Source organism: Orbicella faveolata, unplaced genomic scaffold (assembly GCF_042242905.1).
Source record: "Orbicella faveolata isolate gen_17 unplaced genomic scaffold, um_ofav_v1 contig_35, whole genome shotgun sequence".
Taxonomy (NCBI): Eukaryota; Metazoa; Cnidaria; class Anthozoa; order Scleractinia; family Merulinidae; genus Orbicella; species Orbicella faveolata.
In genome coordinates, this window is record NW_028301564.1 from 4,464,735 (window position 1) to 4,484,004 (window position 19,270).

The window sequence follows — 19,270 nt, forward strand, 5'->3', positions numbered from 1 at the left end:
GCTTTAGGACCACGCTGACTTGGACACTAGTTTTCTCACTTTGAAAAAAGTTCACCTCAACCTGAAATCAAAGTACATCTAGAAATCCGCTTCAATCTTTGCAGTGTTTTTCTTGATTTTCAATCGTCTACTGAAAAACCTGTTTTTGAGTGTGCTTTTGCTCAATCCTATATTATTTTTATCATATTTGGTTAAAAACAGTATGGATCGCGTCTCTGGGATATACAAATTAGCTATGAAATGGTATCTAATGCGCAAATGCACCAGCTGACTGTGTCCCTTTAAAGCAGGAGCCTATCACTAGGAGTGTACAACTACCCCAATTATTCCTGTCCCGACATTTTCACAGAACGACCTATTTTTAGTTTGAATTTGCCGCGAATTCAGAACCCCCCCCAGGATTCTCAGTGACCAATCACAAGCATGGACTTTATAATTTCATCAGAAGATTAGGTCGACATGTCCACCTGAGGCCGTCATTTTTCTCCTTACTGATTCGCGTTCATAGAGACCAGAAGTGACCTTTTTCGTGGGAAAAGAAGCCTAAAAATAGACCGTTCTGTAAAAATACCGTGACCTAGGCTTAGTATGCGAGTTGCAGGCTCCTAGTGATGGGCACCTGACCAAAGTTGACTAAAGGTTACAAACATAAAGTGCTAAAAGCATATTGCAATGCACGTAGTGCATAGTAGGGCGATTTCTGAAGAGTATTTTATTTGGCAAGTACAGGAAAGATGAACACTATGATGTGGCAGAAGCCCATAATGGGCTCCTGGATATGGCTCAAACTGTCAGAGTCAAGGGCCTAAAATTAAGAAAAAATCTTGAATTGCCATTTGGCAACTAAGTGATAACAATCAAGTAGGAATTTTACTCAGAAAAGAACTCAATGCATAAAATCTGTAAAGAAAAAATTTCCAAGACTTTTTTGGCCGCTAATTTTGTGTACGTAGCTAATGCAATGTCTGTGAAGGATTGATACATTTCAAAAGACACAATCGGTAGGCATACATGACGTACTCAATGGTTTAGGGTTTGCAATGCATTATAGGGCGATTTCAAAGACGAGCAACCATTTGCAAGTTTTCCGATGTGAGGGAATCCTTTACAGCAAAGCAAAAGGATAGATTGCTTTCTTTTCTTATGTTGAATGTTATAGAAGCAAAGGTCTTTCACTATGTAGTTCTGGAAGGACATAATGTCTCAGAAAATAACCGTTATTGATCGTCAACACAGAGAAACGTAGTCGCCGTTATGGTAGCCTTTGAATGCAGACGTATTTTCGGCTGTCGACCAGAATTTTTGGCCGCCAAAGATAAAAATTTTAGCCGCAGTGGCGACCGAACCGGTCGGAATTTCGAGCCTTTTAACAATGTATCTAACCAAATTTTATGGATGGACAATAACTTGGTGTTGGTAAAATGTTTGGTCATCATGTCCGATCAGAATGGGAAATTGACCGGACATATTCAAAATTTGGTCGGACAATGTCCGATGACCGACTGTTATTTCCAGCCCTGATCATTAGTTATCATATTTATTATTCGAGCGTCGCATAAGATGGTTCTAGACTGATGGCAAACAGTAATTAAAAATTGAACATTTAACTAAAGAGTTCAAAAAGTTGGACTCCTATAAATGAATCGTTTAGATAGATACAAGTAAATTGCTGGTGTAAATACGCTTGGCTATAAAAGTGAGCTGCCCTAGCCCATATCATTCCTAGCGGTTGAAACTTACTCAGACACCCTCCAGTTGGCTAAATTAACAACACTGGCTGATAGGAGCAAGTACTTGCGTTTTAAGTATATGGATAACATGAAGCAGAGTGATCATCCTCTGTTTCACTTAGCATCAAAACTCGTTGTTATAATAATTGTCGTTACAACTTAAGAACAATCCCGTGGCAATTTTATTTGTTTAAAAACTTAATTAATTGTAGAACCAGGAAAAGTGAGGAATTGTTCATATTTAAATATTTCAATTAGTTAATCGTTAGTAGTATTAGATTAGTTAGATTTATTGAATATTATTTCTTGTAAGCCTAGCTCGTTAACTCAGTCTAAGACCCCCAGAGAATTTTAATAAACTACTAATACTGCTACTACCATATCGAATCAAAGGGTCAACGGCTGCCACAGCTCACCCAGCTAGTTTATACGAGATGTTTCATAGAACTGGTCAGCTAACAAAACCTGTAATGACTGTATGCGCAGTCTTGAAAACAGCGAACGGATTATTCAACGAACGTCGCGTAGACATGTAACATTAAAAATTTATAATTTTGCATACATACCATGCCATAAAAAATACAGCCAATCAGAATACAGATAAGCCGTTGTATATTCGACGGTATTATATCCAACCTTCCCATCATGCGCCGCGCGTATATCGCATTGATTGCGTATTTTCTATGGCACAGGCGAGTGCTTATAGGCCAAGAAAATAAAAGTGACCGTGGGATATATCATGGTATAGCACTCGAAAGTGTTGCATAACTAGTATAAATATATTGAGCCAGACGAGGCGTGAATTGCGGAAATATTGTCCAGTTCCTTTTTCGCGTTTTGGATAAAGCAATTCGACAAACTACTTCGTAAGTAGTCCACGCAGAACTCGGACGACTCAGAAATAAATCTATGGCTAAAAACAGTTAGGCTATTGTTTTTAACTAGTGAAACTATTCCACCACCCAGACTTTTTAGGAGTTTCCTCTTTACAGGCGACTCCTGCATCCACATGACTCGAACCTCCCGCTAACTCTAGGAAATTTTCCTTTCCCTTCAGTTCATTTTCCATATAATTTTACCCTCGATAACTCGAACCATGTTTGTCAAAACATGACAACTCAAAACAATCAATCTGTAGTTCAAAACATTGAAACTATTTCTCGAAAAAGTGAATTTCCTGAACTCTGTAGCGGTAGCCCGACGTTATTCTCTGTGAAACCTGCAACGTTCGCAATGCCTGGACTTCTCCTGCTTTTTTGCTTTGCTTTGTTTTTCATTACGTTATATATTTGTTCTCAACTCCCGATAAGTCGAACCTTTTTCAATTCCTTCAAGGTCTGAGTTATCGGGAGTTGACCGTATTATCAACGTCCATTGTTAAGAGATGTTTCTTCCTCGGGCTAATTGCACACATGCCTGTCGACAGTTTTTCTGCAAATTTTGCACTTTACGAGACAACACCAGTGAAACTTGCAAGCGCACTGGTACTCTTCCTCGATTTGAATCGTATTAAACCCGCGCTCGCAGCACAGAAGCCTGCAGTTCCCGTTCCCTAAAGTGGTCGTTTCACAAACTCTTCCCGCGGTGCCCAGCGAGCCGGTGTTGGAATCACGAACGCAGTAATCCGGGGACACATCTAAGAACACGAGATCGTCACGTGGAGGTTTAATTGAAGACTTCCCTTTCGCCACCACGAGCTCACTAGAGTCACTGCTGCTGTGGTTAACAGTGACAAGGACGCCAGTGTGATATTTATCACGAAGATAACTGCCCACAGCACCAAACGGAGCCATTCCTTTCCAACATGTTTTATATTCGCATGAACCAGAGATGCCATGACACTTGCAGATCAAAACCATTTGACTTTTTACTGCCTGCAAGGATAAATTGCATGGTTCCCAACATTAATATTGTAGATAACAAATTACTCCTTAATTTTGGCGCGAAATTTCAGCGTTAAGTTATAATTTCACGTGTGAAATTACAAAATTGTCATAGCAACGTTTGGCGCGAAGTTTCTCGATACGGTAAACCATTAAAAAAACCGACAGTCCAGTGCAAGCGTAATTTGACACATGTGATATTAAAATTTCGGGAAATTATTAGGGTTTTGACAAAACGCGCGTGAAGTTATTATCTAATTTCACTAGCCACCATTTGATTACCCATAGATAACTAGTACTGACTATCTAAAAACTATGTTCCGCACTGGAATGCGCAGGTAGGAAATATGGGACTACAGGAACTGTGCGTGGAACTGCGTCTTTCTAATGCAGGAAGTAAACAAACTACAGCGACCGCTAACAGCGCACTTCACCAAAGACACAAACAACAGTGCTTACAGAGTACTTCATTCTAACTTAACTTACAGGCAGCGTACACACTACGTCGGGAAAATTTGAAAACGTAGTTTTACTTCTACGGTTAGGCCTGCCGTCCAGACTAATCCGTCACGAAAACGGAGCTTTTCGAAAACGCTCTTCAAACCGGAGGGATTTGAAACCGCGGTTTTTCGTTTTCGTGTGGACGGACGGAAAACATTTTGAAAACGGAGCTTTTCGAAAACGATGGCGTAACGATAATTATGCGATTTCCCTGACTGAGTTTTCCTCAAACACAAATCCAAAATGACGCAGTAACTGTCGCGTTTTTGAATTCCTCTGGTGTAATGTGGACGGAAACATTTGATGCGTTTTCAGAGTAAAACCTCCGTTTTAAATCTTCCGGCGAGCGTGGACGGGGCCACAACCAGGCAACTATGTGTTAACGTTTGACAACGGGTTTTTCCACTCTGAACTCTAAAAGGGGGAAACAGGCGTTTGAGAGGACTAACTGTCTAGACGACTGCGTTTGGGGAACGATTAGCTCGGAGCAACTCTCTTGCTGCGGGAGAGGAACTTGTCACGGGTTTCAAAGTACCGTCTGATCTGCTACAACTGGAAATCAGGACACGCAAAAAACTTGGACTTCACACGTTTATTCTTCGTAACTTCTCGATAACTCTTCGATGTACAAATCGTCGAGATGTAAATCGTATTATGGGGATAAGAGTACTCTATTTATACTAACGCAACACCGACACGATTCAAAATAAAGACGGCTAAATAGAGTCGGCTTAAAACCCGAAAGAGGCAAACTAATTACAACCTAGAAGACATGAATGGAGTCGGCTTCATTGAAACTGTCAACTAAATAAACTCAGTCCAAAAGATAAATGTGCGACAAGATTTAACAAAATATATAAACGTAGGCTGTATATTCAGCGGAAAAAGCTGTTTAAAGATACATTGTTTTTCGGCTAAGGCCAAAAAGAAAATTGAAGCTAGGACAAAATAGCTTTTCTTACACTCTCTTACTGTACAAAACCGTAGTTTGAGCAGCGACCAACTCTACGCGAGAGTATTGAAACTTATTTACTTAAAACACAATATGGATTGTTTTATCGCAAGTCACTGTTTGTTTAAGTTCTGGACACAAAAGAATTCGAGAAATACCAGTAAATCAATGCTCTAACATGCGAAGCTGCTAGTTTACAAAACTGCAGAAAAACTTGACGTTTATATGAGTAGACAGGCTTAGAAAATACAAATAAGGCCCCGTGTAGCTGAAACTCTAAAAATAAATGAACCGTAAATAGTTTCACTCACTCTTCTTCCAGCCAAGTTGTTATGGAGATTCATTTTGGCGCGTGGGTCTCTTTCATGTTCGACAGAATCCACAAATAACTTGGCAAATCTCAGACCGAAGGCAATGTTGTCGCTACATCCTCCCCAGTCGAAGTTTTTCTGACTTCTTTCTTTGTGATTTGTGACGCAAGTACAATTCTTGAGTTCGTTTCGCCTACACGCACGGGTCACTTCGTGTACGACTGCAGCAGAGGTCATTGAGTATACAAAGGAACTTTCCCGGCTCGCTGTCAATTGAAGTTTTAACACTGTAAACACTTAGCTTATTATAACACTTGGCCAACACTCAAAATAAAGAGAATGGGCTTGTTATTGGGCATGGACAACGCCCTTCGTAATAAGAACGATCGTTTGATAGCGATTAACTATCGAAAACCAAGTGTTTGATTCAGTGAAACAGCCATTTTCGTTCACGGTGGTAAACGAAACTTCAGTTGAAACGTTTTTGTTTGACTTTTTGGGCAATATGATTTTCGTCGACATTTTACTGATGGAGTACTTGGAAGGGTTTCAAAAGCTTGTAGACATGCGTCTACAAGACAAAAACAATTAGATGAAGAGGAGTATGCTTTGAGAAATTTAGCCTACCTTTCTTCATTATTTTCCCGAACACGCTATCATCCCGCGGCACGGTGGAACAATTCCATCTCTGGTCTTTCATTTGTCGCTGGCATTCCTCCACTCCAAGCCTTGCGCCTTTTCCAGTGGCAACCATAACATCAGGGTTCTCTCGACAAAGTTGTCGTTGGATGTTTACCAAACCAGGTACGTATTCACACATAATTCTGTCGCCTGCTGTGTGCACTTGAGACATAAACCTAATCAATTGATAAAAACATAGTTGGCAAAAATCTGTCTCTGATCCAGAAGTAAACTGCGCATTGCGATGGCTGACTCTTTTTCAACATTACCGCGCTAACTGATGCACAAGGTTTAAATCGAGTCATGTAGTTTTGGAATGAGCGATTCCAGAACGACGGAGAACGAATTATAACTTACCACCAGTGAGAGGTCGATCGGACGAAACATAAAAGAAGAACGAGAGCGAAAAGCCAAAAAATAAAGTTCTGCATGTTGGGTGTATCTCGCTGTCGTAGCTTCTGTTCCTTGATTTAACCTCCAGCTCGTGCGATTCAGAGTGATTTTAATTTGTAGCCTATTATATACATCTGTCGGCTGTGATGGTTAAATGAAATGTATACACTTTGATACTGAAAGTGGGGGTAACTCGATCGCTCAGTGGGACGTAACGTACGTGGTCTGCTTGGATTCCACGTCAGAATTCATCTCTTGTCTCATGTCCAATCATCTTCAGAGCTTCACAAATGTTACTAAACAACTCTGCTCTGATCAATAGCTTAGGGAAAAATATTCCCACAAAATCACAAATTATCATAAAACATTTGGGACTCCAATCGTGTAATAATTCATATTACGTACTTGAAATAAACTGTGACGTTGATTAGGGCTCTTAGCTAGGCAGTCGGCTGTAAACATCGCTTTTCTCTTTTCGGAGTGAAAACTAAATTCTTTCAAACTTTACCAATTAAATCCGAGTCTATCTCAGTCCAAACCAATTCATGTGATCGACACCGCCTAAGCTTCTACAAATATATATTAAAATATAATATATCTCTTCGCCGCTATCACGGAGAATGAGTTGAGACTTTTTTTGCCATTGTTTTCAATTTTTGGAAATGATTAACAACTAAAGAACTTTCCACATCATGCCGGAACTCTAACAAATACAATAAATTGTTTCCGATTTATACATATTCAAGTTTATTTACATCTTAAGTACTAACATTCCTGATCGTGTAATTGTATAAGAGGCTTAACCTCCTTTTTCGCAGAAAACTATGTATTTGGCAGAAACAAAAAGCACAGAAAAGGAACAATTCCTGTCAGATGTGATTTCGGTTTTATTATACTCAACTTAAAAGTCGCCGGGGACCCGACGGTCGGCAGAAGGCGGGAGAGCCTTTTACCTTCAGAAATTTGGCTTAAACTGCGCAAATAGGCTTGTTTTCCGTGGACTCGTTGCACACGGTTATTTTTGTGCTTTAATTACTGAAACATATCAGTAAAGACATATTTTCCCAGCCCAATTTGCTGTTTACGAACAGATGAAAGCCCTTTGCTGTTTGTCAATGCAACTGTCGGCAGTGGCGACACAGATACACATATGATTTTAACTTAATTGTCCGTCAAGTGCTCTCCGTTAGCAAATACTGTTCGCATGATTGCTTTTGTGAGTTATTTTTAAACAGGCGGAAAACAGTTTCCTTCTCGTTGTTTCTGCAAATGTTGATGTGTACGCCAAAAGAATTTGCACTCTTTCAAAGTACGTAAATGCCCTTTTTGCGTGACAATTGTAAGATGACGAAGCGCTTTTTTAGTAATTGAGGTGGCAGTTCACGTTATGCCTCAGAGCACCAAGCGATTTAAGCCCCATAAGTACCTCTTGTGTGCCCAAACAGATTGAAAGCTCTCAAAAGATCCACATAGCTAACACATGACGTTAGACTTAAGATCTTCCACTTGTAGTGAACTTTGAAAGAGTCAAACTTATCAAGAGTTATCAGGAGTCCGTTAGATTTATTTGTAGTGACCTTTAGGTTAATACCACTCTAAAAACGCACTTAATTACAAATTTATAACTGAGCTTTTGGAAAATTTGTTTGCGTGGGTGCCGTGTAAGGTATTAAGAGAACTCCGGCATGGCGAGAGGAGTCTGGGGTACAGTCGGGACGGAGGATTTCACATTTGAGAGCTTAAGCAATGACGACGACGACCCAGAGGACAACGGCCAGCATAAAATGTTGATATATTTTACCTTCGAATTTCGCGAATGCCTAGATTTGTTTCGTGCGCCTATTTGTCTCAGAACTTGCTCAAGCTAAATATATAACGCCAGCGTTCAATTCCAATTAAAACTACGAAAACTTAGCTCCCGCCGTTCGCGTTCTCTGAAATACGCAGAACTTGGTCATTTCACGTTGTTGATGTGCAAAGGACGGCAAAGAAACGTAGAAAAATTTATAACGCACCCGCACAGCCATTGTTCTACACATTAAACCTTTTTCTTTAGTGGCGTTCTCATTGCCGTTGCCGCCATGGTTTGCTTAACATTTTAGATTTGTGTTTGAGAAAATCACATGATTATCGTGGCGCCAAAGTCGTTTTCAGAAAGCTCTGTTTTCAAAATGTTTTCCGTTCACACGAAAACGCGTTTTCAGATTCTCCCGGTTTGAAGAGCGTTTTCGAAAAGCTCCGTATTCGTGACGTGTTAGTGTGGACGGTAGGTGTAACCGTAGAAATGCAGCGGCGTTTTCAAATTTCTCCTGCGTAGCGTGGACGGAGCCTAAAAGCCTAACAAAGCTGAAAGCCCGCGGAATCTCGCCAAGATCAAAGCGCGATACACCTCGACCGCGCTAAAAATTACAACCCGTTGTTTTCGCTGGCCAATAAACCGGTAACGCTAGCCTGATTACCGTACTTATGGGTCTGCCCTAGCGCACTTGTTTCCCTTCTCTATAAGTTTGGATGATGTTTAACATACACCTGAAAATTGGTCAAAAGTTTAACCAGTTAACTGTCTGTTGAGAAATGACGCTTTCAGACCTGAGATGCGCTACAATTTAATGTTAGCTTAGCCTGAGACGTCTGTTTATTGACACTAACTAAATAATATTAGTATAAATCTACCAGCGTTATATCACGAGTGCTGTTCTCTGATTGACTACGCTACTCACTGTCTATTCTGTGATAGATAGTGAGAGGCGTAGCAGTGTGCCCTTGTTAACAAAACGACGGCCTCTTCTTCACGTTTTCGAGGTGTCTGTGAAGAGGAGTTAGAGTTTTGAACGGCTAGTAGATTTATACTAGAACTATTAGATTATTCGCTCTCGCTTTCTATGCGTAATAGTTGACTCGGGCTGCGCTCTCGTCAACTATCACGCGATAGAAATCTCGAGCTCATAATCTAATTGTTTATTAGTATAAATCTACAAGCGTTCTACCACGAATACCCTGTCTGCGAAGAGGATTTAGATAAAAAAAATAAAAAAAAAAACGTTTTCAACGACAAGTAGATTTATACTAAGACAATTAGATTATTGGCTTTCGATATCGACGCGTGACAGTTGACTCGGGCTGCATCCTCTTTAACCCACATGCAAAAGATATTCTGAGCTCATAATCTAAATGTTACATATCACAGCTGAAATGGCGGTAGCTAAATTTTGCGGTCCAGGTTCAACCTCCAGCCAGGGTCACTGCGTTGTGTTCTTGGTTAAGACACTTTACTCTCACAGTGCTTCTCTCCACCCAAGGGTATAGATGGGTGCCAACAAATTGTACGCCGACGCGTGGGCGGAGGGGGGGGGGGGGGGGGGGTTGGGGTAGCCCTGCATCTCATCCTATGCAGAAGAAATACTCTCAAGGTGTTTGAGTCGGGATACGCTCGGGCACCTACGCAGACTCAACCTAACAAAATAAATAAACAATAGCCTTTAGTTGGCGCGAAAATATGCCCGAATATTTGTCCTCGGACATTACCTGTTCCGAGAAGCGAAAACTGTGAGCTTCGAGGAACAGATAATGTCCGCGGACAAAGATCCGAGCATATTTTTGCGCCAAATGGAGGCCATTGTGTTTATTACCCTTCAAATATTCTTCGCAACACGCGCGGTTTTGAAAATTGGAGAATATCCTCGACTACTCCCCAGTTTTAGCTGGGAAATATTATCGCGTGCGAGAGAAAATATTTGATGGATTATGGCTCCTGATTATAAGTGAAGTTATACGTCAGATTTCATGATGTGAATTTTATTTTGTTTTTCAAATCTAGATCGTTGAACGTTTGTCCTTGAAAACACATGTGCTTCGGCACAACTTACAAGCATTCCCTCGTCATTGCACCTGTCTTGGCACTAGCTGAATTTAAATATTTACATAAATACAATGTTTAAATGGATAAATATCAATCAATACGAAAAAAAATTGTCGTTGATCATCGAACGCTCAGAAAATTATATTAAAAACGAAATCGCTTTGAAACCGACCAGCCTAAATTTGATTCGCGAGCTTAACTGTTATTCCGCATATTAACCATTTACGAATTCCATGGTCCATATTTATTTATACAACTCCTTAGAAGTAAAGGAATGCGATACAATCCAATCTGGATCTTTTTGTATTTAAATATTGTCTATTTTTTTATGTCCACTGACTTCTCCCGCACTATCTAATACGGACTCTTTTTTTCAAATCTTAGCAATGTTCTTTAATGAAATGCCATCAAGTTTCTTTTATATGTAACCTCTACTTTTCCAGCTAGAACGGATCTCATCCTTCCGCGCAGTTCAAATCCCTTCCGTTTTTCGTTGTTTGTGTTTCCGAGTTTCCGTTTTCCTCTGTGTCAAAACTTAGTCCTTGTTCGAAACCGTTCATTTGAAAGTGTGTTCCGCCTACAGGGTCATTTTCCTGTAAATCAAGCTCACTTTAAAATGAAAGGTTTTGGTCGAGGACTCGTTTTCAAACAGAGGCACAAGGTAACTTGAAAATGGCTTATTCTTTGCTCATTGGCTAATAGCCGACAATGAAATGAAAGCCACTTCAAGTAATCTGCACCACTGGTCCTTTCTGTTAGCGTTGCAGTTCTTATCATAACATTTTGTTTCCTCCGTTACCGCCGTCGAGACTGTTGCTCGACGTGCCCGAAGCGCCTCTCTTCTTATTCTTATTCGACTTTCTTCTCTTGTTGTTTTTCTTGGAATTTTTAGGAGGTCTGTTTTGGTTGTTAACGCGATCTGCGTTAGCCGCGGAAACTTGAAGGGCCGAGTTGTACGGAGTGACATCATCCTCGGGTGATTTGCACATGTGTTTATCCACAGTTCTTCTGCAAGTTTTGCACTTCACGTAACAACACCAGTGAAACTTGCAAGAGCACTTATACTCCTCCTCGATTTGAATCGTGTTAAACCCGCGCCCGCAGCACAGAATCCCGCAGCTCCCGTGACCCGGAGTGGTCCTGTTACAAACCCTTCCCGTCGTGCCCAGCGAGCCGGTGTTGGAGTTGGGAACGCAGTAATCCGGGGACTCCTCTAAGAACACGAGATCGTCACGTGGAGGTTTTATTGGATACCTCTCAGCCATTACGAGCTCATTACCGCCCTGATCCACGGTGACGAGGACGCCATTGTGATATTTGTTGCGGAGGTAGATTCCCACCACATCAAAAGGAGCCATGACTTTCCAACAAGTCTTCACTTGACATGAGCCGGACACTCCATGACACTTACAGTCCAAACTCGTATGCATTTTTACAGCCTGCAAGAATGAATTGCACAGTTTTTAACCTAAGTGACCCCATCAGACGGGCGCTTATCCTAGTCTCTGTAGCATAAAGCGACTAGGAACGTTTCTACTCCCCCCGGGATGGGATGCTAGTCCATCACAGGGTTACCCCAGCATTAAATTCACCAGTACCCATTTATACACCTAGGTAGGGAAAGGCACTATGAGAGTAAAGTGTCTTGCTCGAGAACACAACACAATGTCCCCGGCCAGGGCTCGAACTCGGACCGCTCGATCCGGAGTTGTGCGCACTAACCAAGAGGCCACCGCGCGCCCGCAAAACGAACCTTTAAAACCATTGCAGTACTAGTTTCGGCCTGGAACTTTCTATACTGCTGCTGTTTTCAGTCCTGGATCTAGAAGAGGGGCCGTATTGATGATGGGCCCCTTCATGATCAGTAAAAGGCTAGCAAAAAGGGGCCAGCTCGATTGGTGTTTCAGTTGAAGGATCAAAGGAAGTTTTCATTTCTCACAGTGCTAAAATTGAATGTTCTCCTAAATCGCTCTACGGTGCAACGAGAACAAAATAATATCTCCTGTGTTCTCGCTTATGGGACACGTCAATTACAGTAAAATCTCATGTATAAGAACCTAGGGTTTTTCAAGTTAACCTCCATAGGTTCTTATATAAATGGTGTTTACCACGGTGAAATTGGGCTAGTTTCTCAATCGGGTTCTTAAAGCTTCTTCTTGTTGTTGTTAAAAAAACAGCCTGTGCTCATTGGTGTGACCTTTATATTGAATCATTCACAGTACAGTATTATGGTCTTATAACACTGCCAGTGTTCTGGCTTGTTTTTGTTACCTTTTTGTATCGCATCAGATGTACTGTATTATATTTGAAAAACTCTATATTTTGAGAGTAAGAAGGTCCCGTTTTGAGATTTTAGCCTAGAATGGTTCTTATGTGAAGGGGCGCTTAACTGGGAAATTTTAGCCTAACAGGTTCTCAAATTTTAGGTTCATACACGCGGATTTTCACTGTATTTAAAAAACTTCGAACTCTAGGTTTATTTGTTATCAGCCTATGGTTGGAGAGTGGCGAAGACCCGAGACAGTTTTTGAAAATCGATATGAACTGAAACAGAAAATTCAATTTCGTTTCAATAATTCGTGGATTTAATTGTCGTTAGATTACAATCAGTGCATTTTGAACTTTGTCAACACTAGTTATGGCACCAAACTGTAACAACAGTATTTGATGCGATACTATATCGCATTGTAGCACTATACATGTGTTCAACATTAGAACATTTCAAAGCCCGGTTCTCACTTTTTTTCCTTTTTTTAATAATTTATTTTATTACATTTATTGTCACTCACACTGCTTACAATACTTATAGAGATACTTAAACCAGTTGCAATACTTGTTATACGCCCGGCCCTCATTTGCGACATAAGCATAAACATAAGCATAAAAGAAGCTTATGCGCTAGTGGGGACGGCCGGACATACCATAAGCATAAGAATATCAAAACCTTGCATCAGCCTTCTTATGCTTTTGCCAATATCTCTATTGTGTCCAGTGGGGACATACTGATATAAGCATAAGCATGAGCATAAGCGAAAGACTTTCAGTCAATCAGCGAGCACTTAATGCTTTTGCCAACCATGTCCTCACTGAATATAAGCATAAGTTTAAGAAGAGCGTTATGCTTATGTCGCAACTGTCCCCCCCCCCCCCCCCCACTAGCGCATGGGCTTCATAACGGTGAGAGAAAAAAAGGAGAGAGGAGAGAGGCGCTGCCTTCCGTACTTTCTTTTTCTCGCCTATTTTCCCGGTTCTCTCCAACCAGCGGTACGCCTGAAACAGGTTAATTTGTTCTCTGACTTCTTTTCATAGCAGGGGGATAATTCCCCGTTTTCTTATAAGCACCGGTGCGGTTGTGGACGCGCGGTGACCTCATGGTTAGTGCGCTCGCCTCTGGATTGAGGGTCCAGTGTCGAGCTCTGACCGGGGACATTTTATTGTGTTCTTAGGCAAGAAATTTTACTCTCATAGTGCCTCTCCGGCTCCACCCAGGTCGGCGAGTTTAATGCTGGGAGTAACTCTGCGATGGACTAGCATCCCATCCAGGGTGGAGTAGAAATACTCCTAGTCGCTTCATGCTACAGAAACCGGGATAAGCTCCGGCCTGGTGGGGCACTTGAGTTTTATGACGACAACCTTACCTTACTAGTGCGACAAAGGTTTTTTTCTGCTGTCATTTCACAGCTGACGACAATACCCAACATTTTCGTATTTTATTTTACTCATAATTAGTGTATGTAACAGGACTACATGCTGTCAAACGTGGATCTAATTGGATGAAAAAAAAAAAAAAAATTCCGAGGACGGGCAAAATTTTGAAATCCAATTATTTTCAAATGTGGCCCTCTTGACTATTAATTATGTTGTGTACAGATTTATCTAGATTACTTGTAACATTTGGACACTATCCAAAGTTAAAGGTTAATTTGGACAGTCTGCAAGATTAATTAAGAAATAATTGTGAGCGCCCTCGTATGGGAGTTTGGGCTGGTAATATAATTAGTCATTGAAAAGTCCATCGTAAGAGTGATTCCAAATTGGCGCGGACTCACACTGAGGCCTCTAATTTTCAGTTTATTGCTGTCTCGATAGCTCGCTCGGAAGGACATAAGGAGGAAAAATGTCTCCCTAAATATTCTCAATTAAAAATATTAAACTACTCATCCTCGTTCTGTAAGGCGGTGATAGCCAAATCGGCTGGAACCATCTATCATTCGCGAGTAGAAAACTTGGGTAAAGAACTTTTGCCTTTTATTACACTACAGTCTGTAATGCCCTGAGTTGCTATGGGATCACAAATGCCAGAAAAAATGACACGTGTAACTATAAATGTCAATCTGCTGTGTTGTTTCATGTTGCATTTCTTTAGTATCTCGTTTCCGAACTGGCAAAGATTAAATCTAAGACATTTTGAAACTCCGGAAGAAGGTGAAATACCTTGAGGAATGAGCTGGCTAAACAAATCAACAAACAAACAAACAAGCCTATAAAAATACATAGCAGCCTTTCATTTTGACAGTAAAAGACGTGATGGCATTTGAGATTCAATATCTGATTTGTTAAGGAAATTGCCTGAGGTCCTCTGCTCTTGAGAGATTTCTATTTTTGATAACGACAGGAAACTGACACAAAACCAGCTCTTGAAAACTCTGACCGCAAGAACATGCTAACACAGAACCACGCTACCTATCTCCGGGTTTTTATAAGTCGATACAAGAATCCCTCGCTAAAGATTGAGTGATTGATAGTATCGGCTCATATGAGCAAAGAATACCCGGGAGAATAGAAAGGAGCATTTTGGAGAAAGTTGTTAATAACTCTATATTTTAACCTACGTATGACCTTTTAATGTTGAAGCCATAATTTAGTTTCAAAAATAGCATGATGTTTCGTGATCGCTTTAAAATTCTAGTCTGTTCCCATGACATTTTTCCCATGATATTCGCCTGTTTTGACAATTTAACCGCAAGAAATGTTGGCATCAGTTTATCGCTTTTTAACTCGACTGTGTTGTTTTAAAACTTGGCAACTGTTTATCGAGTTGTCTGGAATGCATTAATTTTCGGACAAAGATGTTCCATTCACCTCGGTGATGGTTTTCAAACTTTTTAAAGTTCTGGGGCTAAAACATGAAACGGTCTGAAAAAATTCTTCTGTGTGCTTTCATTGGTTACCAAAGTGATATTGGAAAATGTTCCAATCTTGATTTTTACTGTGTCGATTTTCTGTTTCAGTAATTGGCGAACCGGACAAGGTTTAGTCAGTAACAAGGGACCAAGTATAGAATTTTTAGCTGCAGCAGACTTAAACAAGTTTTCGTGCTTAGAAACTCATTTATCGTCCGGCGCTTCTTTGTAGAGGAAATGTGTGTCCACGCTGAACTTACGAACTTGATTTCCTGTATTTATCGTTGTAAGAGCTCTTCACTTTCAATGTCTTATGAAGCGTAACTAAGACAGGTATGTATTCTTAAATACGATCTCTGAACGAAACAGGAAAAGTGTAAAAAGATTTGGCGCCACGCGGGTTACATAAATATAACCGGTCAAGCTAAATCAGCAATGTTTTCTGTTTTGATCTGCTGGATATAAACAAATTGAATTAAGGATTAACTCTTGTAAGCTGAGCTTAGGAGCAAGCAGAGCTTGACTGGAAATCGTGGCTGTTAATTCACAATGTAGAGTCAAGAAAATTCAAGGCTGGAAACTAAACTAAACTTTGATTAGCGTCAATATTCACAAACGGAAAATTTTGAAAGGTTATATCCTCTACGCTGTTATAGTAACATACACCGACGTTGTATCACGGGATAAGTTTTCAAAGCAAACATTTATCCCGGTCTTTTGTTCGACACAACACACATGGGAAATAAATGAATTTGAAGAATCCACTTTGAAATATAAGTGCAGGCTTTCAACAACACTTTGAAAACGAAAGTGACTACTTTACGATCTAGTTAACCCATGTTAAGCTTGGCCTAACAGTTAATGCATCAATAAGTGAACAGTTTTGTAAATTTTGTAACGGACAGCGAGGTAACTATGATATAATTTCCTGTCCTTAGCAAATTATTTTAAGCAAGAGATGAATGGGTAGCTCACCCTTCGTCCGACAAAGTTGTTGTGGAGGTTCATCTTTGCTCTGGCGTCTCGCTCTCGTTCCCGAGAATCCACAAATAACTTGGCAAATCTCAGACCGTAGGCAATGTTGTCGCTACATCCACCCCACTCGAAGCCTTTCCGACTTCTTCCTTTGCGATTCGTGTCGCAAGTGCAATCTCTAAGTTCGCCGCGACTACACGCGCGTGTCACTTCATGAACAACACCAGCTGAAGAAATGGCATACACGAACGCGCTCTCCCTGCTCGCTGTCAGAAGTCAAGATAAACAGAATAAAATTAAAACCCGCTGACTAAGGAAAAAGGTTTTGATCTTTTAATACAGTTTTTGTCCCTTGGTTTCTGTTTGATGTAACTGATCAACTTTACGAGTGCTTTGAGTAACTCTTGAAGTCATATCAGTCAAGATTAAGTATCTGAAGAACTGACACTCTCGCTCTTAAAACGCTTTTTTGGTGTGACTTTCACCGTCTGTAACGGGTTCCTCTACTTTTCTGATTCCACTGAATAATTGCTCATTTCCGTAGTTCTAAACTCCTAATAAACGCTTTATAAAAGAAATAGCTTTGATGAATTTTGGGATAATTTCTTACCTCTACGCATAACTTTTCCAAACACGCTCACATCTCGCGCCACAGTAGAACAATTCCATCTTTGGTCTTTAAACTGATGCTGACATTCCTCTACACCGAGCTTTGCACCTTTTCCGATGCTAACCATAACATCTGGGTTCTCTCGGCAGAGTTGCCGTTGGTAGTTAACCAGTCCGGCAATGTTATTACACATGATTTTAGCACCCAATGCGAACACTTGCGACATAAACCTAGTGACCATGCAAACAAACAAATCAATTCTGTTTAGCACCCGCAAGTCACTGAGTTCAACATTAATTCAGTGAACTGTGAACAATTCCTAGAGAGGATATCAAGATATTCTCATAATCTTCTTAAAGTGGAGGTTGTTGGACATAGCTTACCACCAGTGAGATGTCGAATGGGTCGGAAATGTAAATAGAAGGAGACTGAAAAGCCAAACATTGCTGATCTGCATCTTAAATGTCGTCCAAGCCGTATTTTTGGCGCGCGCTATTATTAACAATCCCGTGTGTCTCCGTAGAGTTCAAGCTATTAAAACTGTCGTCTGCGTTGTATTAGCTATATATCATTGCTCAGTTCTTTGGAATGTGAGTTTGGGGGTATTAAAATTACTTCACAATAGCGCTTAAGATAGTACATAGCTCATAGCAGTTCTGATTGGTCCAGACGATAAAACTCAAGTCGAATTAAAGGGCGGCGCGCTTGAAGTGAAGAACAATCTCTTTATTGCTATTATTCATACAAGAGTATAAATTCACTGACGCACGAAGTATCAATATAGAAAATAACTCCCAGATTTTTTTTTCGTCCGTTCATCAGCGTACAACCCATCAGTCAGTGTATTGCATTAACTGGCGAAACAGCTCGATAAAACGACCTTAAGTATTCTAAGAAACGTTTGTAATTGATATTGAATGAGGTCTTTTTCATCACAGTAAAGCCACATAAGAACAATAGAGAGTTTTGATCAGTTTGTTTGTATATTTAAACCACTTACCAGTATTTAGTGTCAACAATAATGTTTCACTTACGGGTCCCACAAGTTTACAATCTAATTTGCTTAGCGTTCTGCTATAAGGACCACCTTTTCATGCATCGGCGAGGTTGGACGCGATGACCTCGTTTAAATGAATTTATAACCAAGCTAAATGATTTCATTGATTTCCATTTATCGACACAGGTGGAGTTATTTAACATGCCGACGCTCCTTATCCCAAGTGAATTATTACTTGAAGAAAGCGGACGTCTTTGAGTAATTAGCGTTTCTTCATTGAATTGTATAAGGGTGTCATGCTCGCCTAATGATCGTGTTAAGGCTATTAGGGCGGCATTTAGAATAGACTAACTCAAAATTTAACGACTTTAAACAGGGAAACCTCTTGCTTTCTTCTTTTAAACTTCAAAGATCCAGATTTCTTCTCGTAAGCTAGACGTGTTTCATACGTGCGCGTTAAACGCTCCGCTCAGTCAGAGCTAGTGACGAGCTCTTTGTGTGCTTTGTCTCACTTATGATAATATGTCGGGGGTACAAAAACGTTTGTCCCGACGTAAACAATCTATTAACATTACTGACAACAAAAATGCTATTACAAACTCTGCGATTGCTAATACACACAATGTAAAAAAATCAGCGCGTCGGCTCGATCAGTGAGGCGTACTTCACAGTAACGGGTTAAACGGCCGACGAACATGTTCGTGCTAGAGGTCATCATTTCACTTAGCAAGCAGCACAATTGGTCTTTGAAAGCCGTAGGAAATAAAAGCATAAAGACCGGATGGTGTGCGACGAACAGCGAAATAATTAAAGAAGCGTTAGATAAAAGAGTGGGTTGTTGTCGGCCGCCGCCTTGACTATTAGCTCGTCAAATTTTATTATGCTCACGTCTCAACGAGTGTGTGGAAAGACTTGAAAAAACATTATAATTATGAAGACGAACGTCTTTTAAACATGGCTCAACTTCTTTTCGGTTGGTTTCTCAAGGGACGTCATCAGACGATTTTCAGCCAGTATTTTTATTATGCGGAATTTTTCATGAACTTGACTGAATTAAAGACTGGTTCAATTTGTTCAAAACCCGATTCGACGGCACTCACTTATTTCGCCACTTTCTTGATGAAGCTTTCCGGTGGCTTACATTTGTATTTACACTTCTTAAGAAGCTAATCGATTTTTAAAAGACAGCAATCATCTCTGTAATCATGTTAGTATGATACTTTCCACTTTCTAACAAGATTTGTTCCGTTTGGCG

The 19,270-nt window shown here is 40.4% G+C and overlaps 2 protein-coding genes across 2 annotated transcripts; both read right to left on the minus strand.

The window, feature by feature from the left end:
• Positions 1–1,894: 1,894 nt before the first annotated feature.
• LOC110043934 (protein Wnt-2b-like) lies at positions 1,895–6,871 on the minus strand. Its single transcript, XM_020749440.2, has 4 exons — positions 6,416–6,871; positions 6,005–6,234; positions 5,378–5,643; positions 1,895–3,604 (listed from the first exon to the last, which is right to left on the minus strand). Exons 1-4 carry the CDS (start codon positions 6,487–6,489, stop codon positions 3,131–3,133), a joined length of 1,044 nt encoding a protein of 347 aa, XP_020605099.2. The 5' UTR covers positions 6,490–6,871; the 3' UTR covers positions 1,895–3,130.
• A 3,359-nt stretch (positions 6,872–10,230) lies between these two features.
• LOC110043933 (protein Wnt-2b-A-like) lies at positions 10,231–17,622 on the minus strand. The gene is made up of 4 exons (XM_020749439.2): positions 17,402–17,622; positions 17,019–17,248; positions 16,409–16,674; positions 10,231–11,749 (listed from the first exon to the last, which is right to left on the minus strand). The coding sequence occupies exons 1-4, from the start codon at positions 17,473–17,475 to the stop codon at positions 11,084–11,086; spliced, it is 1,236 nt and encodes a 411-aa protein (XP_020605098.1). The 5' UTR covers positions 17,476–17,622; the 3' UTR covers positions 10,231–11,083.
• Positions 17,623–19,270: the final 1,648 nt, after the last annotated feature.